The sequence below is a fragment of the Alosa sapidissima genome, chromosome 24, assembly GCF_018492685.1.
Source record: "Alosa sapidissima isolate fAloSap1 chromosome 24, fAloSap1.pri, whole genome shotgun sequence".
In the NCBI taxonomy this organism is placed as follows: Eukaryota; Metazoa; Chordata; class Actinopteri; order Clupeiformes; family Clupeidae; genus Alosa; species Alosa sapidissima.
Genome location: NC_055980.1, coordinates 9,463,006 through 9,490,950, shown reverse-complemented (window position 1 = coordinate 9,490,950; position 27,945 = coordinate 9,463,006). Strand labels below are relative to the sequence as shown.

Sequence of the window (27,945 nt, the reverse complement as noted above, 5' to 3'; positions counted from 1 at the left end):
CCTGCGAAGAGAGCCCCTCACGATTTGCGCTCCAATGTCGTATGGATCATCCAGGTACGCAGACAAATTGTAAGTGGAGGGGTGGTACTTATAAAGGGTGTGGTTAAACTACTTGAAACCTCGGGTTAACCAAGAACATAACCTGCTCGGAGCAGGTTTGAGATGCAGCGTAAATTGCCATGGCAGCATACCTCGGTTAAAACCTATCCACTTTTCGTAGTACGGGCTAATCGGGAAGTTACGCCACACGTGATCAAATTACTCTCGAAGTTACTACTCTCCAGATAAGCTAGTAATCGCGCTTCGCTTCGTAGAGGCCTACAGGTCCCAGTAACCTATTTGACCTATTTCACATTTCATATCCTAGACCTAGTGGTTGCAGAAATTTACGTCATCAACAAACGCGAGCGTCTGCGCTACCGCAGCTCAGTGAGAGGAAGTTGTCAGTGTGCAGAAATAAGGCCAATAACCCACACTTGTACTTTTTCAAAAATTCCGTAACATCTGTTAGTCGTTTTTACGCAGAAGAAGGTGGAGGATTTACATTGGTTGGCGATGGTGACACCACGAGAAGGTAGGCTAACCGACATAAACATGCTTCTAGCGTATAGCCTACTCAAGTTATTTTATCCGCATGAATTAAAGTAATTTATTAGGTGACACGTCTACAAAGGTTCTGTATATGTATTTCGACTAGATATGCAACTATGTAGCAGGTTATGATATTTGCAAAAATGAAACTGCACCACATCATTGTGGCTCAGTAGCCTATACCACCATGTAGACCTCAGTTGTAAAATGTCTCATATACTATTCGACGCAGGTGAGGTGATGATGAATTTTCTATTGTTGTAAATATGTATCACAGGTGATGCAAATCATTGAGCACCCCGTGAAGAAACTGCGCGCTGCGCTCATCTCTAGCCGGCTCGACCTTATTGAGCGGTACCAGCAGTACAGTGACGGAGAAAAGAAGGTTTTGGAGGACTGCCTTCGTCCGGACGGTGTCCTCTTTCGGGCCATCACCGTCCGCTCCGATTCAGACTGGATTCCTGCGCACCCGGAGGAATCATATGACTTCCAGAGCTTCTTTAGCAACCCGTATCGCAGCACCCCATGCAAAGGTCACCATACAATTTACATACAGACCATTGGTGAGTCCTCTATTAAGTATCAGTATATTAATAATGTATAGGTCCACAGAAGCATCTACAATTTTTTTCTCTCTTTGTGTGTGTGTACTTACTTACAGGATCCTTTGGTGAGGCTGCCTTGCACACAAACCTTTATGTGGAATGGTTGCGGCAGTATTGTGAGGCATTTTACTACGGGCTGGTTGTGAAGACACTACCACCTGTCACAGTACAGTCCACGGGATGTACATTTAGGGTTAACAGCTGTAGCAACAACCTGCAGCTCTATGCAGGTGAACATACATCTTGACAGTGTCACCTACTTGAAGACACCTACTATGTGCACTGATGTTGTGTTTTATCAGTTCAAGTCTTGTGTTGCCATTCATCCATTTTTGCCTTAGTGCTGGGCATGTCTTAAATCACAAGCAGAGGGAACCTAGTCACTTTTTTTAAAGATCAACAACTCTTTCTGTGTACCAGGTGATTTGCTGAGGTTTCTGAAGAAGAGGAAACCTAAAGATGCTTTCTGTATAGTAGGCATAACCATGATCGATCTCTACCCTAAAGAGTCCTGGAACTTTGTCTTTGGACAGGCCTCCCTCACCGAAGGTATGCTAGAGGAATAGACACAGACAGGTGGTCTTTCTCTATCCTTCTCTTCTTTAATTCCATAATCCCATTTATGATGGATTATTTCTACACTCTAGTTGCCATTGCATTCAAAGTAGAGTGAATGGAGACAATAATCTCCATCATGTGTGGGGTTGTCATGGCCCTATATTTTAAATTAGCCTGCCTCTACCCATCCCACTTAGCTGAGCTGGGGAACACTCTGGCCTTAGCCTCTGGCTAACCATGTGTATGATGCCCCAGAATAGATTAATAAATAAATTGATGCTATATAGGCCACAATTGAGGATTTTGCATCTTGCTACAGGAATGGGAGTTTTCAGTTTTGCCAGATATGACGATAACTTCTATCAGCGTAATTATGCCGGGCAACTTAAGAAAGGCAGCAAACCAAAGCCGGGAGACTACAGTGTTTTCAACAATTACTATATTCCACCCATCACCAGCACCCTGCTCCTTAGGTCCTGTAAGGTAGGGATGTATCATGTATCATGAGCTGGTTTTCCAGTCCCTCTTTATATCAAACACGTTCACTGCACTATAAGTAATAAAGTACACAGCATATTTTGTGTATTGAGTGTTCCTAAATCTAAATCTTGATTGTATTTTAAGTAATTTATTCCCAAGTATGTATATGTGGGTCTCCAAAAATTGGAATATCGTGTAAAAGTTGCCCCCCCCCCATTTATTTAAAAACGTGGATCTTTCATAGATTCATTAGATATAAAGAGAAATATTTGAAGTCATTTTTTGTTTTATTGATTTTGTTGGATGATTACGACTTATTACTCATGAAAACCAAAAATCAGTATCAGAATATTACAATAAAGAGATTGTAATACAGAAATGTTGACATTTTGAAAAGAAATTAACTAATCTGATTAATCTGACTAATCTAAAGTAGTTCGTAATACACTCAATACTTGGTCGGGCTGATTTTGCACAAATCACTGCATCAATGTGGCGTGGTATGGAGGCAATCAGCCTGTGGCACTGCTGAGGTGTTTTGGAAGCTCAGGTTGCTTTGTTAGTGGCCTTTATTGTTGGGTCTGGTATCTCTCATTTTGCTCCTGACAATAAACCATAGATTCTCTATGGGGTTCAGGTCAGACAAGTTGTCTGGTCAATCATACTGTGTCAGTAATACCATAGTAAGCAAACCAGCTAGTAGCAGTTTTGGCACTGTTGGCAGGTGCTGAGTTCTTCTGGAAAAGGAAATCTGCATCTCCATAAACTTGGTCCGCAAATGGAAGCATTAAGTGCTCTAAAATCTCCTGGTAGAAGGCTGCACTGACTCTGGTGAAAATTGACTTGATAAAACACAGTGCAGATGACATGGCACCCCAAATCATCACTGACTGTGTCTTAGGACCTTGATTGGACCCTGATATCCAAATGAAATACAATTTTTTTTTTATGTGAAAAGAGGAGTTTGGACCACTGAACAACGGTCCAGTTCTGTCTCTGTTTAGCCCAGGTAAGACACTCTAGGCTCTTCAGGAGTCGCTTGACACTAAGAATGTGTCACTTGTAGCCCATTTCCTGGACACCTGTGCGTGGTGGCAATAGATGCAGACACCAGCCTCAGTCCACTCCTTGTTCTCACCCAAGTTCTTGAATTGGCTTTGCTTGACAATTCCCTCAAGGCTGCGGTCATCCTTGTTGCTTGCACACCTTTTCCTACCATACTTTTCCCTTCCAGTCAACTTTCCATCAATATGCTTTGATACAGCACTCTGTGAACACCCTCTTTTTTCAGCAATTAACTTCTGTGGCTTACCCTCGTGGAAGGTATCAATGCATGTCTTCTGGACTCACTATCATAAGTCAGCAGTCTTTCCTAAGAGATTAAAGGCACACAAAACCAAAATTGTTGTATTATAACATCGTTATTATAATATTTTGAGAAATGTTATTTTTGGTTTTCATGATCTGTAAGCCGTAATCGTCATGATTAAGACCAAAAATATATATATTTCACTTTATATCTAATGAATCTTGCATATATGAAAGATTCACTTTCTGAAATAAATTAGGGGGGAAAAGAACTTTACTTGATTTTGAGACCCACCTAATGTTATCAGAGTTAAATTGTACTTACCAGTTCATTAAATGCTTATTGCATTACGTAAACGTACTTTTAAGAATATTTGTGCTGACGGCATGAATAACGAATATTCAGGATTCATTGTAACGTCTATCCCACACAATTGATTTAATAATAACTCAGTTTTTCCAGAACTTATGTGTGTGTGTGTGTGTGTGTGTATTTTCTGATTGATATTCATTTGCCCGTGTTTGCCTGTTTGAGGTTGTGAGCCATGAGGTCGGGCACATGTTTGGCCTGCAGCATTGCCAATGGCTCCAGTGTGTCATGCAGGGCTCCAACCACTTGGAGGAGTCAGATCGCGGGCCTCTCAGCCTCTGCCCCATATGTCTGCGCGAGCTCCAGTCTAGCATCGGCTCTAAAATAGCCGACAGGTACAAGGTACGCGTGTAGTTAATAACCATACTCCATAGTTTGTTTGAGAAGCTGGTTCACACAGTAGTAAATGTCCTTTTGTGTGGTAGATCATGTGTGTGCAATAGATACTAATGAAGTGAATTATGCTTGTTATTCTACCCCTGTAGTACTCTGGCAATTTAATTTAGTCATAAGACAGTTATAGATATAATGCTCTGTTGTATCTACTTTCACTGAATGTTTATTAACTGCACAGAAATTATTAGACTGTTGGCTATGAGGTTCTTTTTGACAAACATGGTCTTTTTTCTCTCTTCATGTGATCACCCCAGGCCCTGCTACAGTGGGTTCATGATGATGGAGGCAGTGCTGGTGTGCATGCGGTCAAGCCAACAGAGGCCTTCCAGGAGTACGGGCAGTGGCTTCAGAGGTGTCTGGCCATGATGGAATAGTAAACCGAATATGTACAGTAGGGGACTGCTTCCTGTCTGGTTAGTGTGCTGAATAAGGTCCTCGAAAACTTTGCTCAAATGTGAACGTAGCATGTATGACAAACCCTTACTTTGTTATGTATGAAATGAGAATGTACAGTAATTTACAGTTTTGACTAGGTAAGACAAAGATTTATCATATTATTTTTTATTCATGGAATAAAATCTTACAAAATCACATGCAACTCTTCCTTACTTAAGAGGCTGGGAATAACCTTACATATTTGGAACCAACAAACAACAATGCAAAACTGTAAAGTAATGCAGTGCTTCCAAAGCTCTCAGATACCCTTTTGGTATTCTTGACACCTGGTCAATCATGTAACAGCAAATAGCATGATCACGGTAACAGTGTTAACATTCGGTCCAAGCCATTGATGAAAGATTGGCCATATACCACACAAAGATCTTGGGTCTAACTACATTTGGCTCAGGAGCAGGTAACACAATATGTAGCAATATACCATTACCTACATTCATATATTTTTTTGTTACAAGGTGCAAAACTTCAGCCAGTGGCAACTAGTTGGTAATGCTGTTGTTAATGCTAAACACGGTATAAACATCATGACATATCAAAAAGGACCAAAGATGGTTGCCATGAGCCACTGAGGAAATGTTGATTAGCGAAACATTCAATTTATGAGGTGTTATGCCCGGAGATATTCCTTGTCTTCAAAGTAAGATCAGTTGAAATCACAATATAATTTGAGCAGAAAACACCCCATGGAACCACAAAGCACTGCACTGTTAAAACAGTACACTGGATCGCTGCACTGTTAAAACAGTACACTAGATCGCTATGCGGCAGCTTCCCCCTTTAAATTAGGTGGAGTAACATTTTTCGAGTTCATGACCAACTGAAAGAGTTTCTGGCTTAATTCTCATCAAAGGAAAACAGACTGATTAATCACAGTTCACAGCCTCACAGGATCAGCCTCACAGTGTTCTCTAAGAAGGCCGTTGGCATGAGGTATAAGAAGCTTTCAGCAGTTAGTAATCATAGTACTAGTGTGGCATTAGCAAGCATTCCATTCACAGTGGAAATCACAGGTCTCGTCTGAGAGATTTAATTAAAGGCATCTCACTTGTTCAGAAAGAATTTGATTAGGCAATTTACCTGGAATTCCTGAATCAAACTCCTACTACAAACTTTGCATGTGTAATAGACCTCTCCAATGTTTGTAAACATCCAGAGCCTAGGTTGGGTGTGCACGCAGAAAAATGGTGCAGATAATAGACCGGCATGTTGAGCTGTCAAGGTATGCACTATCATTGTCATCCCAGGACGGCAAACTGTACCTTAATAAATTAGTTTTAGCTAATGGCGATTGTCTGCCTAATCCTGAGCTGATAACAGAATGGGTAGACGACGCTAGCAAGTGGCCAGAGATTCATTGGCCCGCCATATAATGCTATCTGGTTCACAAGCCCAGTGTGTATACACACGAAAAAGTAGTACAAGGAGGCATTTTTCTTAATGTTTCCTTGACGTTTCAGTCAACTCACACACTCACACACAATTCAATGGGATGGAAAGCTTTCTGCCCCTGATATGCGCGCGCATTTTTCTTCTTATGTGAACCGTGAAGGGGTCAATTATCGTAACACCTCCATTTATCACCCATTTCGTCCGAAAATTCTAAAACAACGATGTTTTTTAATACTTAAAAATAACATTAGATAAATGAACCTTACATTTTTCAGTAGCCATAGGTGTGTAGATTTGAACAAAATCTGGTTTGGTTCTTACCGGGGCTTTTACTGCCTGAAATATCCGATTTTGTTTACCGCACTCGGAAGTTAGTGCTGGCCTGGTGGGTCGTCTACTTCCACCCTTTCAACGGCACATGAATGGTTAGACTGAGAATTCTCGTCGCTACCTCAAAATTCCACTGGACTTTGTCCTTTGTACACGCAGCCTTTCAACACTGTTTATAGCTCTTTGAGTCGCGGTAAATGTAATTTTTGGTACATAGCTAATTTAGATACACTTATGGTGTGGGTGCTTGCGTTTCTTTAGGAATCCGCCATCTTGGTTTGTATAGAAACGAATAGTAATTTGACACATACACGTAAGAGGACGGAAACATAGGGCTGGTGGTAATGGGGGGCGATCCGATAAAATTGTGAGTACTTGGCCATGCATAGGCTTAAGGATTGAGTGCCCAAATACTGACACAGTGTCCAGCATTGACAGTGTACAACAGAGTGTACTTGCCCTGGAAAATCCAGTTTTCGCAAGAGCACAATTTGAATTGTCTCTGCAAGACACTTTGGCAATGAGTAATGATGCACATTACCTTTGCCACTTGTATCGCGGGGAGCCAATCACATCGGTGTATCTGATATAGGCGGGCCAAAGGAGAGCTAAACAGATGACAGTCGTAGTGTTATCCAATTGCGTCGAAGTCCGGAATCAGTCAGTAAACATTGGTCGTATAGTCTTATCCAATTGCGTGCGAGATTTTCAAATGCATGCTTGGTGCCGCCCCTCGAGTTGAGCCATTACATTATTCGTGGCCAGACCCTTAATCTTTCTAGATTACCAGGGTCTGGAATCTCCAGGCTAGAGTGTACCTGCAATTGATAACATATTCATCAAGCCTGACAAGAAAATCAGAATCCTAATGCCTTCATAATCATCTTAAAATAATCTTCATATATTATGGATCTAAAGGTAGTTGTACAGTTTCTTTATATTAACATTGGTCCAAAAACCTACCAAAGTATTAGAAAATGACATGTTACAGACAATAAATTAATTTATGTAACTGTGAAAAAAATACTGGTATGCACATGTAAATTATTTTTGATATTTGACCTCTTTAAAAAATATAACATGTAAAAAAATACATTATAAAACCCCCAACAAATGCAGTGCCCTAAAGTGCGCTATTTGATCAAGCATCATTATTGGTCTGGTTTGGAGTCTGGTGTGATCTGTCATTGCATCATTGTACTCTTCTATTGAGTTTTCACAATCAAGTGATTATGTTCTATAACCTCCCCCTATGATAAGTATGAAAAGGCAGCAGGCAGTCTGTGTATACCAAAAAGGTGTTTTCACCTGATGATGTCCAAAGCACTGTCTGATCAGTGGTCATTTGGATTGGTGTCCGGGCAAATGTCCTCTTCAACAAAGTCTTCTGGTGAGCTGTTTTTTACTGAGGTACCTCTCTCCGCTGGACTCTTCTGTGACTCTTGAGTGGTTTTCTTCCAGCAGAGCTTGCCCGTCTTAGCTGGTCGTACCATTCCCAGAAATATGGCTCCTAGTGCCATACCCCCAGCACAGGAGTAAAACGCAGCGCCATAATTGTCCGTAATGTCCACCAAAACACCTGTGAAACAAAATGCAAACCAATGAAAAAAAGGAACTCAATTATTATTTAATTAATTCATTTTCCCCGTTGATTAAATATATAGAGCTTCTGTTGGTGCCTACCTCCCAAAGGTGGCCCGGCGAGGCCTGCAAAACTCTGAATGCAGACGTAGACGCCGGCGGCCGATGCCATCCTCTGGATGCCCACCACGTCATCTTCGGCGAGCATGGGGATGTGGGTGGAGGCCACGTTGCCCAGCAGAAAGCCGTAGAACACGCAGCACACGGCCACGCCCCAGAAGCCGCCCACCAGCGTGAAGATCACCAGCACGAGGCACAGGAGCAGCACGCACACCAGCAGCACGTAGATCTTCCGCAGGCGCCGCCAGCTCATGATCCAGCCGATGGAGAGGCGCCCGAAGATCTCGGCCACGGCCATGACGGAGAGCGAGTACGCCGCCTTGTCCCGGTCCACGCCCCGGCTAGCGCTCAGCTCCACCACGTAGAGCTGCGGCGCGAAGAAGCCGAGCGTGGCGAAGAGGCCAAACGCGGAGTAGCACAGGAAGCTTCCGTCCTTCAGTACAGAAAGATCCAGGAGCTTGTGTCTCGCTGGCTTCTCGTTGGGTTTCGGGGAAAGGGCCTTTTGCTCTTCCTTCTCTGTGACCTGGACTCCCACCTCAGTGTCTTCTAGTGACTGAACACCAGAATCCCCTGAGCCAGCAGACCCATGGAGTTGTTCTCCGTTTATAGGCTGTTTGGCCTCTTGCTGTGTGGACAACTTTTCCTTACTGCTTTCATCTGAAGGTGAGGGCTTGATCACTATGGGCCGGAGAAGGGTCCCACATATGACGATTGAACCTTGAAGAAGTCCAATCACTACCATTGTGTACCTCCAACCAATTTTGGCTTTGAGTGCTGTAAATGCTACAATAATAAGACGGTAACATAGTTTAAGGATGGTTGATATATGACCTACCAAACATTAATAAAACATTAGTAAACAAGTAAACATTAATAATGGTTTACACCATCAACGTGAACATATTAATTACCTACACAAATACACATATGCTCTTACATACTGTCTAGAATAATGGAATAGAATAAATGTTCACCGAACGTAGAATGGCATGTTCCTTACCTGGAGCAAAAGCAAATATGGCAATTGACTCCCCAGTGGAAGCCATCGAGGTCACAATGGAGCGGCGCTTACAGAAGTACTGGGAGAGGATGGTGACGGTGGGGAGGAAGGTGAGGCAGTAGCCCAGTCCTGAGGAGAGGAGACACAGAAAGAATCTATCGAATTAGGACTTTCCATGTGTTAGCCATGACTAATATTTCCATGCAGTACTTCAATTTATTAAAAACAAAAAGCACAGCACAGGCACGGATTTGAAGATGAAGAAAATACTGTAGAATCTTTTTATGTAGTTCAGTCAAAGACTGTTTTTTTCCTTCAGTGGTCAGTACTTTAAAGTCATTGCCTTAGCTATGACACATAAAATATTGTTCTGATAGACTCAAGATAAACTAATTTCTTTGTTCCCTGAGGCAGAGTTAAGATTCTGCAAGAATATACGGGAATAATAAATGTAATGCAATAGGAAAATATACTCTGAATAACCATTGCTGACTTTTCCTGGAAATGGCAGAAACTTGACCTATGTACTGTGTATATTATATATGCACTGTATATTTACCTGCTATAATCCCAGTAGTGATGTACATCTGATTTACAGAAGTGGTAAAAGCTGTTGTGATCATTCCTAAAGAGATGAGGAAGCCTCCGACCATCACAACAGGCTGGAAGCCAAAACGGTTGCTCAGCAAAGATGACAGTGGGGCTAGACAGGGATGGACACATAGACAATACTATGAAATTGATGAATACTTATAACCAAAGTAAAAAAAAACATTGTGGGGAAAAATTGTGGGACAATTGAGAATTGTACTACTACAATTGAAAATATGACATGTACATTTCTAAAACTGATAGTTCCGGTCCTTGATTATGATTGGCCGGATCACCTTGACCGCATTTCATTCTATATTACTGCGCTACCATAACTTGAAACAAAAGTTAAAGGAGCTGCGTCTCGTCAGATAGAGGAAATATATTTATTGGCGGAAGAATGATTATCTAGGAATAACTTGTTATATTTCTAGTTGCTGTGCTTATAAAACTTTGCCAGGTATTTATAGTAACAGTTTTAGAAAAGCATACACAAACACATATATCCAACTATGAAATGTCTTGCCTACCTGTGAATGTCATGACAAACACACAGATGGAGAGAATCCATGATATTCGGCTGTTGCTCTCTTCAAATTCAACCATAAGATCATTCAAGAAGATCCCGAAGGTCTTTATGATGCCATAGGTGAACGCCTCGACCACAAAAAAGGCCACTGCCACCACCCAGCCCCAGCCACCATCTGGAACATCAGTGTAAACATTGGGTCCTAGGCACCTCTTGGTGCAGGACCACCATTTCGTCATATCCAAAGACAAGGCTCTTCTGTAAAATACAGATTATGTGGTTGTTTTAATAAAACTCAGAATCTGTGGAATTGTATTTCTAATTAGATTACATTTCTAAGTATATTGTGTATGATTAAATCCGTAAATTCGTTGAGCAAAAACACAAAACTCTACCCTGAAAAGTAAAGACAAATATTGTGTCTATGTGCTTGTTCCACTTAAGCAACATTTCGTCACACTGTGATCAGGGTTTCACATGTTCCCTCTGAGAAGGAAAACATGTGTGTTTACTTTTTCCCTCTGTCTGCCACTCTCACTCAGCAAAGATCACGTGCGCGGTGGAAACGGGCAGGCAGCATCCGATTGGCCAGACGCTGAGAGCAACCATAATTTGTTGACAATGTTTGGAGTTTTCGGATTGCAGACGCTGAGTTTTAATCAATGTAAGCTATTTAAACGATTGCATACATGGATCGATGTGCCCTTCGTGAAAGTCAGCTGCAAGTGCAAGTCGACTCTACATAATTATTGATGGGCTGTATATCTAACGTAGGCTAGTTCTATAGACTGCGAAGACAAAAGTTATTGGCGCTACAGTGGGGGTTGGAAATAGGCTGCGCAACATCAGACGCGCATGTGAATTGCAGGAAATCGCTACTAGCGGTTGTTTCAAAAGAGACAGAAAATTGACAAACCTGAGACACATTGTAACTTTTACAGATTATTGTAATCAAACACAGGGTTGTTTCACAAGCTTTACCTCGTGGAAAAAATACAGTCAAATTCGAATTAGGATACACACTCTGAATCAGTTCAATGGATTATATAGCCTACCTTGGCTTTCTTTAATGAAATGAAATTCTCAATATGTGTTACAAGGGCTTCCTTCTAGACCTACCTCAGTCAAGCCAGTAGGCTAGCCTACATTAGTCTTAAGGCGCGTTGACAATATAGAGTCTACGGAAGACGGAAAGGCTTACTTAGGCTACAGAAGAAAATCGAACCACCCTTGGGTTTGGCGTTACACGTGGAGTGACATAGGCAGTGACACGACATATGTCACTTAATTTGGTTGACAATGGCCACTGCGTAAATACAAGACTAGGCGCCGTTTTCCACTCGTGGTAAACAAGAAATAGAAATCAGAATCCGGACTGATGGTAGTCTGATATAACATGCTGTGATTTCATTTTGAAAATCAAATTAAGACAGGCTATGAAGGAAACGGTCAGTCCGGTTTAACCAGTGGCTCGAGATGCAAGAGAAGTTCAGTCGGCAAATTAAGCAGAAACTTTTGTGTAACCCACTACAAGATCATTCAAATCACATTGCCCCGTCGGGTAGTAGGCTAGCCTATGCTTAGTTTACATAGTCGAACGGTTTTCGTGTTTCCCTATTACTTCTCTTAAGCGAGGAAAAAAGCGTCACACGTGTCCATATCCTTTGTGTCCACTTCCCTTGACGTAGCCTAACCACAAATCAAATTGTAGAACAAAGACATTAACAAAACATTAACAAAAACCTATTGACCACAAATTCTGTATCACAATAACGCAATAGCCTACGACTAGCTCCAGATTTAACCGTAGACTTTTGGATTGGTCACTTCAATTTAAATATTCTCAGACCTTACCTTTGTCTTCATATAAAAAGGCAATGTGTCCTTGTCTCCCTCAGTTATTTGTCTGTACGGAGTTCATATATGCTACGCCTGGGAGATCAATGAGAATGGAATGGAATGAATGGTGTTGTAGTCTACGTTTGATGGGAGGGTTTAGCGGGTTGGAAGTTGAGGGTTGGGTTGCAGCAAAAGCTGTTTAAAAGGTCATATGGGCAGCCCCCCTTTGGCTGAAAGTGGAATCCCAGACTGGTTTGAAGACTTCTGGTTTTATCTCCTATGTTCTGCCTGCTAAGGCACTTTGTGAATAAGTGTGTGTGTGTGTGTGTGTGTGTGTGTGTGTGTGTGTCATCCCATCCTCTGTATTTTTATTTTATTTTATTTTTAATTTTCATAGTACATGGTGAAATTTAAGCTCAATAAGTTCCGTTTTTTGTTTTAGTTCATAGTTAGTTATAATGCAGTAACAATGATTAGGCAGTTGAGTATACCAATACACACCCAATTAAACTCCCTATGCTAAGATATGAGTAGGCTTCAAACCAAGGACCCACCACTGTGATGAATTGTATATGCTCTCAGTCAGCTGTTCTTAAAGCAAAATGCACCATTTCTTTGACCCATTCACAGACCACAAGTAATGGAGTCCACGAGTAATTGATGTCAACTCTGGAACTGCTAGGGCAAGTGTTTTTTTGTTCCAGTCTACTCAACATTCTATGAATGAATCTATAATTTTCCTTGTCATAATTTTACAGGTCCCCCCTCCGATTCTGAATGGCTGCTGTGAGTATTGGTACTGTCGTGCTGGTTAGTGCACTGCTGTCAGGGGTTGTTTACCATGTCACCCAGCAAGTTTTGACCCACTCTGGAGAGAGGCCCAACTTCATCATAATCCTAGCAGATGACATTGGCTGGGGAGACCTGGGGGCAAACCAGGCCGGAGAGAAGCCCAGTTACACACCTCATCTGGACCAGCTAGCACTGGAGGGGAAAAGGTGCAGCACATCTCAAAAATAGATATAGATTTTATGAATGTCCATTCTTGTCTTTCAAAGAGATGATATCATATCATTTTTTGTGTTTGCTCAAAAAAATCACAGAATGACATGGCAGTATAAGGAGTGCAGGGAAGCAATACGCATGATTTGCCTTATTAGAGAGCTATTAACCATGAAGGTATAAAGAAGATGATGAAGAAAAGGAGGAAGAAAATCACTTCATGTTTCATATTATGAATTGGAGTGCCCAGCCACACAGTTGACTTACTAGTTTCAAATGTGGGCTATAAGGAATCGCTAAATCGCTTTGAGTCAAAATGTCCCAATTGCTTTTTGCGCTTTTGTGGCCCTGTGATTTCTGCTCTGTGTTGGTCATTTGATGAGATCATTAATGATAGTGCTCTTTCTGTGAAGGTTCACTGATTTCCACTCCCCTGCGTCCACCTGCTCACCGTCCAGAGCTGCACTGCTGACCGGTCGGTATGGCGTGCGTAACGGGGTCACACATAACTTTGCGGTGCAGTCCGTTAGTGGTCTGCCTCTCAATGAAACTACATTTGCTGAACTTCTGCAGGATGCTGGCTACTTCACAGCCATGATTGGTGAGGACTCATGTCTTTTATGTGTGAAGCGTTAGAGAGAGTTTGTCATAAGAAGATGCGTTGCTATTAATATGAACAAGAAGTACATACACTGTATGTGGATCATTCTATGTTTGATCATTTGTTTCATCTTGTTGGGCTTGCCGGGGTCAGTCAGCTTATTCCCTCCAAGCTTTCTGAGGTGAAACTCAGGCGATGTGTATCAGGGAATGTCTGTTATTTGACACATGATGGCTCTTACTTGTCTGTGCTGGTAATTATGTTGAAGGTATAAACTAGAGAAAGGTGGGACAGGTTCAAAATAGATAACATCAAGACATTTTACTATGAGGTCAAACAAACAATTCTATTAATCATTTGTTTTATCTGATGTGAGAGCCAAGGTGAGTTGTATGTCCATTGACTAGTTGTAGAAACATTTGACATGTTATTTAGTGCTTGACAATGTACTATAAATTATAAAAAATAACTTGACTTTAAATTTCCACAGGAAAATGGCATCTTGGTCACAACGGTCCTTATCATCCTATTAAAAGAGGTACAATACATAGCAAAGAATATATGATGCATTGAATGTCAGATAAGTGCAATGAGAACTGATGACTGAACTGTCATTGAGATTTTTCTCACTAAATAATGTCTCTCTTCACTTCTCTCTTCTCTCTCTCAATGTGACTGATGCAATCACTGCTGTCTGTTGTTTGCTACTGTGATCTGTAGGATTTGACTACTACCTTGGAATTCCTTACAGCAATGACATGGGCTGTACTGACACGCCTGGCTTCGACCTTCCCGCCTGTCCTCCATGTCAAGGAGGCTCCCAACAGAGCAGGTATTCATTGGACACACACAGACATTCTTACATGAGTGTAAGATCACAGATATCTTTACACAGTCCACAGTGTCACACTGACAAGCTAACAGAGAATGAGTGTGCAAGTAGATAACGGAAAATAAACAGACCAATGTTGCCATTGATACTGAGAATCCCTCCTGTTTCAGCTGTGTTGTTACTGGACAAGTTCTAGAACATTGATAGAATGTCCCCTCTTCCCCAGCGAGAGAGGCCAGGGATGTTACACAGACGTGGCACTGCCTCTCTATGAGAACCAGAGTATCATGGAGCAGCCGCTGGACCTGTGGAGCCTGACTGAAAAGTATACCTCTGCAGCAGTCAGGATTCTCCATAGTGCAAGGTACTGTCTCCCACCTCTACGCATCCGACACAACACAGACTGATACAGTCCATAATCTTCCCTTCAGGCCTGAGCTTACATGTCAGGGCCAAGGCTTTTGCAATAACAAAGACATGGCTTCAGAATCCAAGGAGGATGCAACCCTGTACAATATTGCATTGAGTGTCTAAATGAGAGCTCACAGGTGGGCATAGTGTTTATAATATGTAACAGCTTTTCATGAATATGTGAGTACCAGAATCCATTACATTGAACAGAGCCCTTCAGTGAATGATGAAAGTAGGCCACTATTGACATTGCTTGTTTCAGGGACTGTGTAATTAATACTGATTTTGTATATGATCAGTATATTTTATATATTAGTACAGATAGTACCCGGTATTAGTATTGATATAGATTAGTATAGTTGTTACATTTGCTTATTATACATGTTGTATTATAAATCATGCATTATTAAGTTTAGTGATATTAGGCATGTGGAATAAGAAGTATCAATTATTTTATTCTTAATTATTTTTGTACTTATCATGATATAGTTGATGACTCCTACACTCCTACACTCTAGGGTACTTGGTATAAAGTGGGACCAATATGCACCACTAAGGACTAAATATGAATACAGTGTTGCCACTTTTCTCAATGACACTCACTTCAGACAGCCAACAAAATGGACAGCAATTACACTTGACAATTAACTGCATTATTTCAGTCATTAATATCATTATCACATGTTTTGCTGCGTCACTGCAGTAACAAATAAAAAGTGAAACAACTCAACAAACATAAAAACAGCTGAGGAATCATGTGTATGTACCATGTTAATTGGACCTAGGTGTCAGCAAACTGATGCACTGTTGTATTCAGCATGTTAAAAAATAAGCTATACAGTAGGTTTATTATCGAATATCATTGCAACAACTTGCTGCAACAAATTGCCCTCAAATAAGTTTCCAGGACTAAGCAACTTTGTAGTCATAGAATAGTTTTGCTCCTGTCTCAGTCTAATACCAGTGCCCTGAATATAGGTTAGTCCATTTTATCCTTAAGGCTCTTATCATATTTCAGAGACATGTACTTTGATCTGTCAATATGTGGGGTCTAGTCAGTAAACGGGCTGGGATGTTGATCAATGGTTTGGCTGTAGTCTGATCTGACACGAACCCAGCCACAGGCACACTCTCAGTTCTCAGCTGAGCCCAGAGCCCAGCTCTTCTTGTGGGGTATATTTACAGGCCAAGTAGCCTATCTCTCCTTTCACTCTGCAGCTGTCTCAGGGAAAAGTCCACACGCTATCAGGTCTCGTGACGGCCAGTGCTGAGGCTGCCAAACTACACGAAGTCTCGTCACACCTTTCCTTTTCCTCTGTAGGACACCACATCTCTTATCTCCAGTTGTTGAACGCTCTGTTTTGTTTTGTTTTGTTTTGTTTTGATTGTTGTCCCTGTGCCCTCGTTACTGGCCCCAGGGCTAAAGCCACGGACAGCATTGCATACACACGTCATCAGTGTCACAAATAGTCTTAACCTAGGAGCCACCAGTGTTGCCACAGTTACCTTGAAAAAGTAATCTGATTACTGATTACTCCTTTAAAGCAACACCAAAGAACTTTTCCTCTGTCGCACGCACTATTTGTTTATCCAGCACTGGCTTTGGAAATAACAATGTCCACAGACAAGGTAGAATTTGTGGCATGATTTTATGAAAGTACGATGTATTGCGACATCAGATGCAAGTCACATTTGTAGTTTCTTATGTGTCAATCCATCGAACTACAGATCCGCTACCCGATCTGGCAAACTTACATAGTGCGGTTATGGCCGATAGAGGGCCGCGAAGCGAATGCAGAAGTGTCGTTCACCCTGTTACGAGTTGATGAACCACTGAAACGATTTTGGAAAAATTATTTTAAGGTAGAAAAAACTCTTTGGTGTTGCTGTAAAAAAAACTTAGTTACTTTACTGATTACTTGATTTTAAAAGTAACTAAGTTAGATTACAAGTATGGAAAATTACGTTTTTTGTAACATCCATAACACCAATAAAATGTGATGGTATGGTAGGATGTGAATGATTACATGCATTAATAGCATTTGCTATTTTTGGCTGAAGAAATGTACATGAGAAAAAATGCACAAAAAATGAATGTTATCATTCACATCATACAAATGCCAAGGCACTGGCGTTATGGATGTGACAAAAAGTCACATCATACAAATGCCAAGGCATTTCACTGGCGTTATGGATGTGACAAAAAGTCAATTTTCCATGGAATTGCCCTACTATATTAGTTACTTTCAGCAGTTGCCGACAACACCCCCACCGCCTCAACATAAAAATGATAAACGGTTTTGCCAATACTCACTATACTGGAAGTGCATTTTAACAGTAATGTCAACAATGTATAGCAGACATCCCAACCTAACTTACTTAGATACTGAAATTCAGACGTTTGTTCAATAACGTCTAGACAGTACACCAAATAAGGAAGGCCTATTGATAGAAATTGTGATAGAAAAATATGTGGATTTTGGTAGTTTGGCCTTTTCATGTAGCCTTGGCAACTAGCCATTTAGTATAGGCCTGAGTAATATAAAAATGAAATTACACTTAAATTGACCTCAACAAGTCTTTTGCAGTCATTTAACCAGCCATGAGCAATGCTAAAGTCACTGTTACAAACAGTGCAGTGTGCAAGACTATCATTGTGTTTTACTCTTATGAGACAATTGGGTACACTTTTGTGTAGTCTGATGTGAAATGGGTCTTAAATGTTCCTTTGTGAGGGGCACTGACTCTGCCATGATGCTCCTGTTCCTAGATACACTGTCTGAACTGATTAATTAAGTTCGGGAGAAAAGAGATATAAGCCCACCTACACTAATCTCTCCCTCTCCGTTGTGTGCGCATTAAACTCAGATGCACACGTGATTTGAAGTCCGGTCTTGGGATGTCTAGCTAGACAGCACTTTGTCGACAGCACAGAATGTACAATGTACCTTAATGTTGTCATGTTTAGCTGACACAAACTCAAAATAATGACTGTATCAATGTGCATCCCTCCTCCCTCCATTGTTGTTTACGTTTGTGTCGCTGCGTGGTTTTACACGTGTGTTGTTTTCATGCTGAAAACGTGAGCATAGCCTAGGCTACATGACGTTAATCCCCGAGACTATGGCGCGGGAATCGTGCCTAAAACCTTCCGACCGTCCATCTAATCAACCAACCGATCGACCAACCGAACGTCATACCACCCGCCTTACTTACAAGTATCAGAATAATTGCCTTTTTATAAGCAGCCTACATATACCTACATGAACCTACACGTATCCAACATGTGCCCAGAATTGGTGAAACATGTACTTATTCTGTTGGAACATGATGGATACATGTAGGCTTGTGTTGGAACATGAATACATGTAGGAAAACTGTACAATGTTGAAACTTCATTAAATGAACATTCATTAGTGTATTTGTTTTATTTATCATGGGGGCAGCCGTGGCCTACTGGTTAGCACTTCGGCCCTGTAACCGAAGGGTTGCCGGTTTGAACCCCGACCAGTAGGCATGACTTAAGTGCCCTTGAGCAAGGCACCTAACCCCTCACTGCTCCCCGAGCGCCGCTGTTGATGCAGGCAGCTCACTGCGCCGGGATTAGTGTGTGCTTTACCTCACTGTGTGTACACTGTGTGCTGTGTGTGTTTCACTAATTCACGGATTGGGATAAATGCAGAGACCAAATTTCCCTCACGGGATCAAAAGAGTATATATACTTATACTTGTGTCGTTATTAGTGACAAGCTATTGCTATTTTTGCTTAAATTATTATGCGTAAAAACCATCTGCAAAACAGGACTATAACCAATTATCTGCGAGATATGAGAAATGCCATAGGCTGGCCTTACCACACTTTCTCTTTCTTACATCAATACGTTATGGAAGCATATGAGCCCACTTTAAATCATCTCCAAATATGTGATTATGTATCCTAGCCTATAGGCTAAGTTTAACAACGTTTTAAGGACAATATCCCTCGGACTGCAATCTGAATAGATTTTGCTGTGCTGTACTGTAAAAGTAGGCCTACGGCCATTTCTTAGAGTGGCTTGAGATTAACATAGCCTAAATACTGTAATGTTGACACTAATAAAGATACGTTTATTAAGTAGGCTAACAAATGAGAAGTGTTTTCAGCTGAAATGGCATGAAGGATATGTGGACCGCCTGGACCTTTGAGCAAAACATCAGCAGACAGAGAAGCCCTCAGTGTAGCAATGCAGACTGCTCGGGGGAACCTGCTTATCACACTGTGGGTCGCCAGTCGAACTGACAGGCTTATCATGAATTCCCATTTATTTCAATTTGGCTATAGGCTACGATTAAAGTTCCTATGGTTCACAACTACTCGTAATATGCTATCGACACTAGTTAACCACAATTTGTAGCCCTATTGGTCATGTTAAGCGTTACTTGCAATGTAAAACTAAAAAGACTTTAAACATAATTTTCTACTGTCTTAGATTTTAGACAAACAGACAAAATGCACCAAAAACAAAACCTCCGGAGAGGTAGCTACACATTTGTTGTTGCATGATAAAGCAATGAACGTGCTGGTAGGCGTTTGACATGACGTTTGATGGATCCACCGGTTGGTAGGAAGGGAGGTTTTTGGCATCATTCCCGCGCTATACGAGACAAGAAGAAAGCAAAGAATATATCTTTTTACTAAGGAAAATGACAAAAATAGTAACGCACAGTGACTTAGATAAGTAACTTTAATCTGATTACTGGTTTGTAAATAGTAGCGCGTTAGATTACTTCTTACCGAAAAAAGTGGTCAAAATAGACTAACGCGTTACTAAGTAACACGTTGGCATCACTGCTTATAGGTGACGTTGATGTCTGTTTAAAATGTCGCTTGGTGACATTCCATGTCCCCAAACAGGGAGAGGAAGCAGCCACTCCTGTTGTATGTGGCACTTGCCCACATGCACGTGCCACTGGCTCATGGGGGGGTGGCTGAGGGCGAGGGGGTGTACACAGTCACCCTCCGGGATATGGACCGACTGGTGGGTGCAGTCAAGGCCACATCGGACCTCCTTGGCAAGGAAAACAGTCTCATACTGTTTACTGGTATGTTTGTGGATAAATTATTCAGGCCATTTGTTATTTTTGTCATGCAACGTACACCTCAATGATAGTGGCCAATATAGTGTCATGTGCGGGAGGGATCTGCCTATATGCTGCTATGACATAAATTATATTAAGGGGTCAAAACACCTTCAGGCTGCCCTTAGTGATAGAGACAAAGTTAGTTTGCCCTTGTCTCTATCTTTAAACCACTCTTTAACTCTCCCATAGTATTAGACCGCGTGCCAACAGACACCCATATTCTAAATAATTTTAGGCTTACAGAGGCATATTCAAAAATATTTTTAAAAAACTCTAGTAAGTCTAGTAAGGGATCAATAATGTGTCACAATAATTCTTTTCAGGAGACAACGGTCCTTGGGAGCAGAAGTGTCAGTTTGCTGGGAGTGTGGGGCCTTTTCTGGGGCAGTGGCAGACAAGCCGAGGTGCTGAAGCACTCTCCTTATCTTCAGATTAAGCAAGGTATTTTGTAAGTGTTTTGAATATTAATGAACTGTGTGCTGTCCATCCATTCTCTCCAGGCGGAGGCTCGGCCAAAACAACAACATGGGAAGGGGGCCATCGTGAACCCACGGTGGCCTACTGGCCTGGAAAGATTCCAGCCAACACCACAAGTGGCGCCCTGCTGAGGTACTGAGGAGACATAAGAGTAGGCATGCAGACTGTAAGTGAAAGGTTGATGTAAGTGTGTATGTGTCTGTGGTCTGTCTGTTGTGTGTGTCAGTGGTCTGGACATCTTCCCCACCCTCCTCTCACTTGCTGGTGTAGATCCGCCCAAAGACAGGAAAATCGACGGCATCGATATGACGGACATTCTGCTGGGAAAGACAGACACGGGTCGAAAGGTATGGCTGATGTGCATCAGAATCAAAGTCCCACACACTTGTCATTTATCTGTAATTCATTAAAAGAGAAAGCGATTTGTTTTCTGTACTGTCTAAGCATGTGTTTTCTGATGTGAAAGAATTGTGAATAAGCTTTATAGTCTACTGTATTTCTCCTGTCCTTGTCCTATGCAAGCATCCTTTGTTTATCCTTGAATTCAATGAAAGCCTGTCTTTGCCTGTCTATAACCTTTTGCCTATCACCAGGTGTGAAATGTTAATGTTTGTAGAACAGCATGTGTCCAGGCCTCTGAAGGACTTCCCAGGAAAGGGGGTAGTTTTAATTAAAAGACAATAGAAGCTGGCCAAAAGCCCACATCCCCCACACCTTTACCTTGCATATTCATACTAGTAGGTCACTCCTTCTCTTTGTGGGTAACTTAAATTTGGTAGACTGTTTCTGTGTAGTCAGAGAAGTCAGAGAATACTGAGAATCTGGTGAAATCCATGATGGGGTGAAACAAACATGTACTTCTCTCCCTTGAGGGCCACTGGCCCCTCATTGAAAAGAATAAAGCCTGGATCCTGATCTTGCATCGTCCTGATTGAGTCTTAAGAGAAATATGGTAGTAAAAATATACTATCAGATGCTGTAATGCTGTAGTCTGGCTTACACTTGATATCCCTCCTGTCTGCAGAATCTCCTTCACCCAAATAGTGGTGCTGCAGGTATATATGGGGACCTGCAAACAGTTCGTGTGGGCTCTCACAAAGCCTTCTATCTGACAGGTCAGTTCCAGGTTACTTTATATTACATTACATTACATTATATCACATTACATTTGGCTGACGCATTTTTAGCCAAAGGGACTAATAACATGGTAAACAGTTTAAGCTTTTTAAAGCAATTCTTTCAACAATTCTAGGATCATTTAAAAAAGGTAGAGTACAATAAGAAAAGTGCATCAGTGAGTGCTGTAAACAGTCAAGAGTCAGTTCTATTCAGGTGATAAGTGCTAGAATCAGCAAGACTCGTGCTACGAGGGGAGATGTTCTCTGAAGAGCTGGTTCTTCAGGAGTTTTTTGAAGATGGAGAGGGATGTCCCTGCTCTAGGAACTGGTAGCGCGTTCCACCAACGGTGGGCTCCTTATATACTGTAGTGTGCATGTGCACATACTTCCCATTTCAAATAAATCCTTATCGAAACTTATTTGACTAATTATATTAATGTTATGAATTTATTTATGTATTCCATATGTTAAAGAGTATCAACATACTTGTACCTGACCAGGTGCTGCTACAGCTTGTGGTGGAGGAGCTGGTCAGGCACAGCTTCACGACCCGCCGCTCATCTTCGACCTGTCCCGTGACCCGGAGGAGCGCTCCCCTTTGGACCCGTGGAGTGCGGAGTACCAGGCCGCCCTGCAGGCTGTGGAGAGGGAGAGGGAGGCGCTGCTGTGGGACATCGCCAACGATAACGTCTCCACCGCCAACTATGCCAAGAAGCAGGCAGCAGAACCCTGCTGCAACCATTCACTGCCAGTCTGCAGGTGCAAGCCGCTCACACTCAGCTGAGAGGCTTAACGTGCAGGACTGTTCAAACACACATCCAAACATGCTCATGCGTACGTGCACTGGTATTCGTCTCAAAGAGTGTGTTCCAGCTTATGAAGGGCTTAATGTTGAAGTGAATGTAGAAATAATGTGGCAAGGTAGCAAGTGTTTTGTTGTTTGTTTCATTTAGTTTAATCTCATTCCATTTTTAATTCTTTGTTTATACTGAAATCACATGGAGCCCCCTTCAGGTGATATTTTGTACTGAGCCAATTTCATGTTCCCTCACAATACTTACACACGACACTACCTTGCAATACGTTTGCTTTACCTCACAATACTTTTGTATAGAGGCCCCCCCCCCCCACCCCCCAAGGGTTATGGTAGTGATTGTCTGAGCTGATTTTGTGTTCCCTCACAGTTCTCGTATTACCTTGCAGTATTTACACATAGTAATGCAGAAGTATCAGCAAGGGAATGCAAAAAACCTGACGAAGTAATGCAGAAATTAAAACAATGTCTTCATCATCAGTTTGAGGGGATAGTTACCTTTACTATTATAAGTAATGCAAAATTATGGAAGGGGACTGCAAAAGTATTGTGAAGAATTGTAAGTGATGCCAAAAGCTAAGAAACTCAAAAGCAGTTGAAAAAACATCACCACCATGACCCTGCGGAGGCTCCACAGTTTGTATCTTGTTAATTACGTTTTCTATTTGTGTAGAAAAAGTATAAATACCATCAATATTAAATAAACAAGAACATGCTATAATGTAGACATATCTATTTTTATGGGCCAGTAACGGATACATCTAGTCAGAATCTAATTTCAGTACTTTTACCGGTACTTAAAATGTGTTATGACTGAACCTTGAAAGTGCGAATTAACCAGTACAATGGCACTCTGCTAGAGGAGATGGTTTGTTGTGCGGGAAGCATATGAACTGATGTTATCCCTTTGAGGTCATTAATGATTGCCTGTGGAGGGCCAAGGGTAACAAGGGGATCAGAAAGACATCTGGTATTGTGAAACTAAACAACCAAGTTTTCCCATGACCTGACTACTGAATATCCACACATAGGTGCCCAGCCTAAAGAGGATTTAAGAAACTTTGTGACAGAGGAGGTTGCTCTCTTGTAGTACAGAAGTGACTGTGCCTTCATACAATTTAATTATTGTAACCATCTTCACGTACTTTTTAAACATGTTTCTCTGCAGAGACATAGGATCCCTTGTTACTGTAATACACACCTTACTGTAATAGTTGAACACTGTAATTATTTGTAGTAAGTGGTGCTTGCATAATGACATATGCTGTGGCCTACCAAACTTACACTAGTCTCTACCCTGTGGTCAAGCCTGCTAGATGACCCTTAGCTATTGCTCCCCAAGGCAATAGGCTACTTTCAAGCTGACTAAACATTCGGATAGCCATAATGACAATAAACTCTTTAATAAAGATGTATTTTAAGCCATATCATCTGCAAATAAAAAACAACAACTTAGTTTAAAAGTATAAATGTGGAACTCTTTGTGATTGAACATCACCGTTTGGACATTGTTTTTGCTTGTGTTTCATACTGAGGATGCTCTCTGTTAGCTGCTCCACCTAGAGGCAGATCCATGTGAATGCTAGTCTAAATGGATATTTATAACCTTATGCTCAGACAACAGATAGTCAATAATCATCTAAATAATTTGTGAATTAGATTAAACATAAGGTTTGGGACAATTATCTTATTTTGTTGTCGCACATGCATTTGCAAGTAAAACTGTCAAGCATAATGTGGTAGAATGAGGATCAAATACTACAAAGCCTACTCTTCCTACATTCAGAAACAAACCAAATTTGACTGAAAGAGTGGAACTTTTCTGTGAACTTTTTGTCTATCAAGACACGATACATCCTTTACGTGAAGATGAAACATAAAAAATCCAAAACCAGTTAGGCTACAGCTTGGCACATTTGGCCCTTATAGCCCTGTTCATTAGAAGCAGTGATAATGGTACACATACATCACAAATGACAATCAAACTACAGTATAATTGAAATTGAAAGAATTTGAAATATGATAATGTGGCAGCAAATGTACTAAATTATCCACTATTGTTGGTATATCACAAAACATGCATCAACATGCACCTAGATTTTTAAGCGCTTCTTCAGCCCAATTCACACCAAAGATTTTTGACGAGAAGAGCTGCAACATTCTATAAACCTGCAACTTTCTAAAACCTTGCAACTACAACCAGACATGGTGAATGCTTTGCGACGGCTTGCAACAGCTGGCAACGACATGCAACATTTAATTCACACCGTTGCAACTCCTTTCTGCAACGGTTTCGTCTCGTCGTGAATCTTTGGTGTGAATTGGGCTTTATGCGTTATGGTTTGTATAGTATTGTTCATTAGGCTGTTGATTCATTTGACATTGTTGTTTATTATTGATATTCTCCTTATTGTGGTCTTACCATGCTATTGTTATGTTTATATATTATATTATTGATTGAATGGACATCATTGTTTATATTGCTATTTCCTTAATTTTCATTGTTTATTTCATTAGGCTATTGATTGAATTGACATTGTTGTTATTATTGCTGTTCTCTTTAATATAGTCTGACCAACATTTTAAATTGATCCCTGTTAAAGTATTATATGCAGGAGTTACTGACACAGGTGGAGGAACAGTTAGATCTCCTCAAGTTTGCTTAGGGCTAGCAGAGGTGGAGGATGCAAAACTTACATTGTTAAATTCTCTTTATCAACATCTGGAAACCTCAAAAACTCATGCTAGGCTCCTTTTTATCGACTTCTCTAATTCAATATAATTCAGCCCTACCTGTTGGCTGAGAAACTTCAGGCTCTTTTTAACTTGAACCCTAACTTAATTGGCTGGATACTGGATTTTCTGTCGAACCATCATAGACAGCAAATTATCTTTTGAGAGCAACACAGATGCTGCCGGTAAAAAGGCCCAACAGAGACTTTTCTTTTTGAGGAAGATGAAATCATTCAGCGTGTGTAGGACTCTGATGACTTTGTTTTACCAGTGTTTTATTGAATCAGTCTTGACCAGAGGTGGGACCAAGTCATTGTTTGGCAAGTCACAAGTAAGTCCCAAGTCTTAGCAGTCAAGTCTATGTCAAGTCCCAAGTAAAGACAGAGAAGAGCAAGTCGAGTCCAAGTCCAAGTCCCAATCTTTTTCAAGTCCTGAACAAGTCATCAGGTACTCTTCACTTAATAATGGCATTATTAGACTATCGATCATAATTTTAACACATCAATCTAATCTACAGTATTTTTTTTTATAAATACAGATTAAAATATGTTCAATGGTTCTGTCTTGAAATCTTTTACGATATATGCATGTGCATACCTGTGAAATATACGCATGAGCATACCTGAGTAATCTGTACGAAATGGATAGCTACATGACACTCAGCACAGCAGCAAATATATATTGTTTTTCCAAATTGCGGCATCCACTGTAAGGATGAGTAATAATTTTACTGATGGCATTTCACTGCGATAGGCCACAGATTTGCCTGCAAACAATTATTAGACTGTCTGCCAGTGGCAGAGGCAACCCAAGGTCATGGTTAATGATTACAATAAATGGTGACGAGAAGAATCGTCACATAGGCTACATTAGTAAATTGCTGCGGTTAAATATTTTACGTTTTTATTAGGGCTGTCAAACGATTAAAAAATAACTAATTAACCTCATATTTTGAAATGAATTAATCTAGATTAATTGCGGTTAAAAAGTAGCCTACATTTTCTCCCTAAATACTAAAGCTTCTTATGGCATATTAAATACAGCATAAATCACAAAATTACTGAGTAACCACAAAGGTAAAAATAAAACACTTCTATATTATTTAAATGATAATGACACAGTAATTTTGTTTTAAAGTATGTGATGCTGTTTACCTTATTTGTATATGATGCACTGTCACTTTAAGCCCATTGTGTGCCACTGACCACACGTTCTCCTAATGATCTTTTTAGCTCCGTTCAAATATAGCCTAGCTATGGCTAGTCCACAAACTCTAACATTGTTTGTGCCACATGTATAGCACAATATTAACAATGATAAGCATGATATTAGGTTGGCACAAACAGCTTTCATTCCTTTGGAAATAAAAGCATGTAATGACATGATGCTTGCTAGACATTTTCTGTTTGCAATTAAAAGTGAATTATGACCCTGGTAGCCTGTAGCCACCTAGCTAAGTGGAATGCAATCGGCATAATATCATGTGCTTCATGTAAACGTATTATTGAAGACTTCAAGACTCACCAGTTCCATTACACAAAGGCAAAGACAACTTTATATTCTTTTCCATTTTCCCAATCACAGTGAGTGCAGTCTATGTCAAAGTGCCCGGCTCTCACAGTTTATAACAGTAGTGAGGACCGAATAAATCCGCAATTTCCTCTAATCTCGTCTTTGTTGCCTTCATGATTTCCTTTTATACGTTTCTTATATTTAAGATATCAATCATCATCAACAATGACAAGCCAGCCCAGCAGGAACCTGCCACTCATTTTCTCTCCCTTTCGTGCGCACTGAGACGCGTTCTCAATTAAATGGAGTAGGCTAGCATACGTTCAATTTGGATCTTAATGGAGAGGACCCGAAAAGTATCATCTTTATGTAACATGCTGATGGTGCATTTTGATATTGTAAACGTTCTCTAACAAGAGTGCAAACCAGTTTGCAGTAAAGCTACTATTTATTTAATGTTGGTCCTTTCTCTGTCTCTTGGTGCCCTACACACAGTGCGTGATGCGTGGTGGTAACAGCAGCACTGATCACTGTGCTCTGCCGTTTGTGTCCACTATGTGTTTTGTTTTTTTCGTCGCAGAAGAAAGCATCTTTGGGGTGACTGGTCCACGATCAGGAAATGTATTGTTTGACTCAAGTCATTACAAGTCAAAGAGGCAAAGTCCGAGTCAAGTCTCGAGTGAATAGTAGGCCTATTAAAGTCCAAGTCGCAAGTCATGCCGAATTTTACGAGTCGAGTCTGAAGTCATTAAAATCATGACTCGAGTCCAAGTCATGTGACTCGAGTCCACATGTCTGGTCGTGACATTTTATATTGTGGTGTGGTTCAGTGGTCTTCCAATGAAGCATAAGCTTAAGCATAAGCTAACAAAGCTGGTTAATGTACATGTAGCGTCTAAGATGGTTGGGGTACAGCTACCACAGCTTCAACATATACTATATGATAAAAGGGTCAGGGGTAAGGCTAAGCAAATTTTAAACTGCCCTGATCACCCACTTTTTGGGGAGTTTAATCTGCTTCCCTCAGGTCGCCGTTTTAGGCTACCTATGATGAGTACTAGATGTGCCAGGGATTCTTTTATTCCTGTGGCTATTAGGAAACTGAATTCACTTGATTGACATCTCTTGAATCTTATATAGTATGTGATTATTTATTTATTTATTCCTGTCCATGTTCATTA

At 40.9% G+C, this 27,945-nt stretch overlaps 3 protein-coding genes across 10 annotated transcripts; 2 read left to right on the top strand and 1 right to left on the bottom strand.

Moving 5' to 3' along the window:
- The first annotated feature begins 197 nt into the window (after positions 1-197).
- Positions 198-4,899, top strand: LOC121700003 (archaemetzincin-2). Of its 2 annotated transcripts, XM_042082616.1 has the most exons (7): positions 198-574; positions 869-1,154; positions 1,253-1,426; positions 1,617-1,745; positions 2,074-2,237; positions 4,078-4,254; positions 4,563-4,899. In XM_042082616.1, the coding sequence occupies exons 2-7, from the start codon at positions 872-874 to the stop codon at positions 4,680-4,682; spliced, it is 1,047 nt and encodes a 348-aa protein (XP_041938550.1). In that variant the 5' UTR covers positions 198-574; positions 869-871; the 3' UTR covers positions 4,683-4,899. The 2 variants fall into 2 exon arrangements, with proteins under 2 accessions (XP_041938550.1, XP_041938551.1); XM_042082617.1 differs by lacking the exon at positions 1,253-1,426.
- LOC121700002 (monocarboxylate transporter 7) lies at positions 3,536-12,371 on the bottom strand. Of its 6 annotated transcripts, none has more exons than XM_042082612.1 (7): positions 12,159-12,371; positions 10,306-10,562; positions 9,744-9,887; positions 9,185-9,313; positions 8,167-8,967; positions 7,792-8,062; positions 3,536-3,606 (listed from the first exon to the last, which is right to left on the bottom strand). In XM_042082612.1, the coding sequence occupies exons 2-6, from the start codon at positions 10,541-10,543 to the stop codon at positions 7,818-7,820; spliced, it is 1,557 nt and encodes a 518-aa protein (XP_041938546.1). In that variant the 5' UTR covers positions 10,544-10,562; positions 12,159-12,371; the 3' UTR covers positions 3,536-3,606; positions 7,792-7,817. The 6 variants fall into 6 exon arrangements, with proteins under 6 accessions (XP_041938546.1, XP_041938547.1, XP_041938549.1 ...); XM_042082613.1 differs by lacking the exon at positions 3,536-3,606 and adding an exon at positions 7,275-7,301; XM_042082615.1 differs by lacking the exon at positions 3,536-3,606 and having other exon boundaries at positions 7,519-8,062; positions 10,306-10,516.
- Positions 10,899-23,026, top strand: arsg (arylsulfatase G). 2 transcript variants are annotated; one of them, XM_042082607.1, is made up of 12 exons: positions 10,899-10,968; positions 12,902-13,141; positions 13,559-13,746; positions 14,237-14,284; positions 14,467-14,578; positions 14,805-14,942; positions 19,884-20,071; positions 20,434-20,514; positions 20,611-20,719; positions 20,814-20,934; positions 21,612-21,702; positions 22,206-23,026. In XM_042082607.1, exons 2-12 carry the CDS (start codon positions 12,921-12,923, stop codon positions 22,487-22,489), a joined length of 1,581 nt encoding a protein of 526 aa, XP_041938541.1. In that variant the 5' UTR covers positions 10,899-10,968; positions 12,902-12,920; the 3' UTR covers positions 22,490-23,026. The 2 variants fall into 2 exon arrangements, with proteins under 2 accessions (XP_041938541.1, XP_041938542.1); XM_042082608.1 differs by lacking the exon at positions 22,206-23,026 and adding an exon at positions 21,920-22,046.
- Positions 23,027-27,945: the final 4,919 nt, after the last annotated feature.

What these genes read in the sequence shown, in the direction of transcription:
- LOC121700002 (XM_042082612.1), bottom strand. Translation starts at nt 10,543, where the DNA reads ATGACGAAATGGTGGTCCTGCACCAAGAGGTGCCTAGGACCCAATGTT. An exon ending in CATATTTGCTTTTGCTCCAG is followed by an intron (nt 8,968 to 9,184) that starts GTAAGGAACATG and finishes TTATTATTGTAG; the next exon opens with CATTTACAGCACTCAAAGCC. An exon ending in CGCCGGGCCACCTTTGGGAG is followed by an intron (nt 8,063 to 8,166) that starts GTAGGCACCAAC and finishes TTTGTTTCACAG; the next exon opens with GTGTTTTGGTGGACATTACG.
- LOC121700003 (XM_042082616.1), top strand. Translation starts at nt 872, where the DNA reads ATGCAAATCATTGAGCACCCCGTGAAGAAACTGCGCGCTGCGCTCATC. An exon ending in AATTTACATACAGACCATTG is followed by an intron (nt 1,155 to 1,252) that starts GTGAGTCCTCTA and finishes ACTTACTTACAG; the next exon opens with GATCCTTTGGTGAGGCTGCC. An exon ending in ACAGGCCTCCCTCACCGAAG is followed by an intron (nt 1,746 to 2,073) that starts GTATGCTAGAGG and finishes ATCTTGCTACAG; the next exon opens with GAATGGGAGTTTTCAGTTTT.
- arsg (XM_042082607.1), top strand. Translation starts at nt 12,921, where the DNA reads ATGGCTGCTGTGAGTATTGGTACTGTCGTGCTGGTTAGTGCACTGCTG. An exon ending in CTAGCACTGGAGGGGAAAAG is followed by an intron (nt 13,142 to 13,558) that starts GTGCAGCACATC and finishes CTTTCTGTGAAG; the next exon opens with GTTCACTGATTTCCACTCCC. An exon ending in GCAGTGGCAGACAAGCCGAG is followed by an intron (nt 20,515 to 20,610) that starts GTGCTGAAGCAC and finishes CATTCTCTCCAG; the next exon opens with GCGGAGGCTCGGCCAAAACA.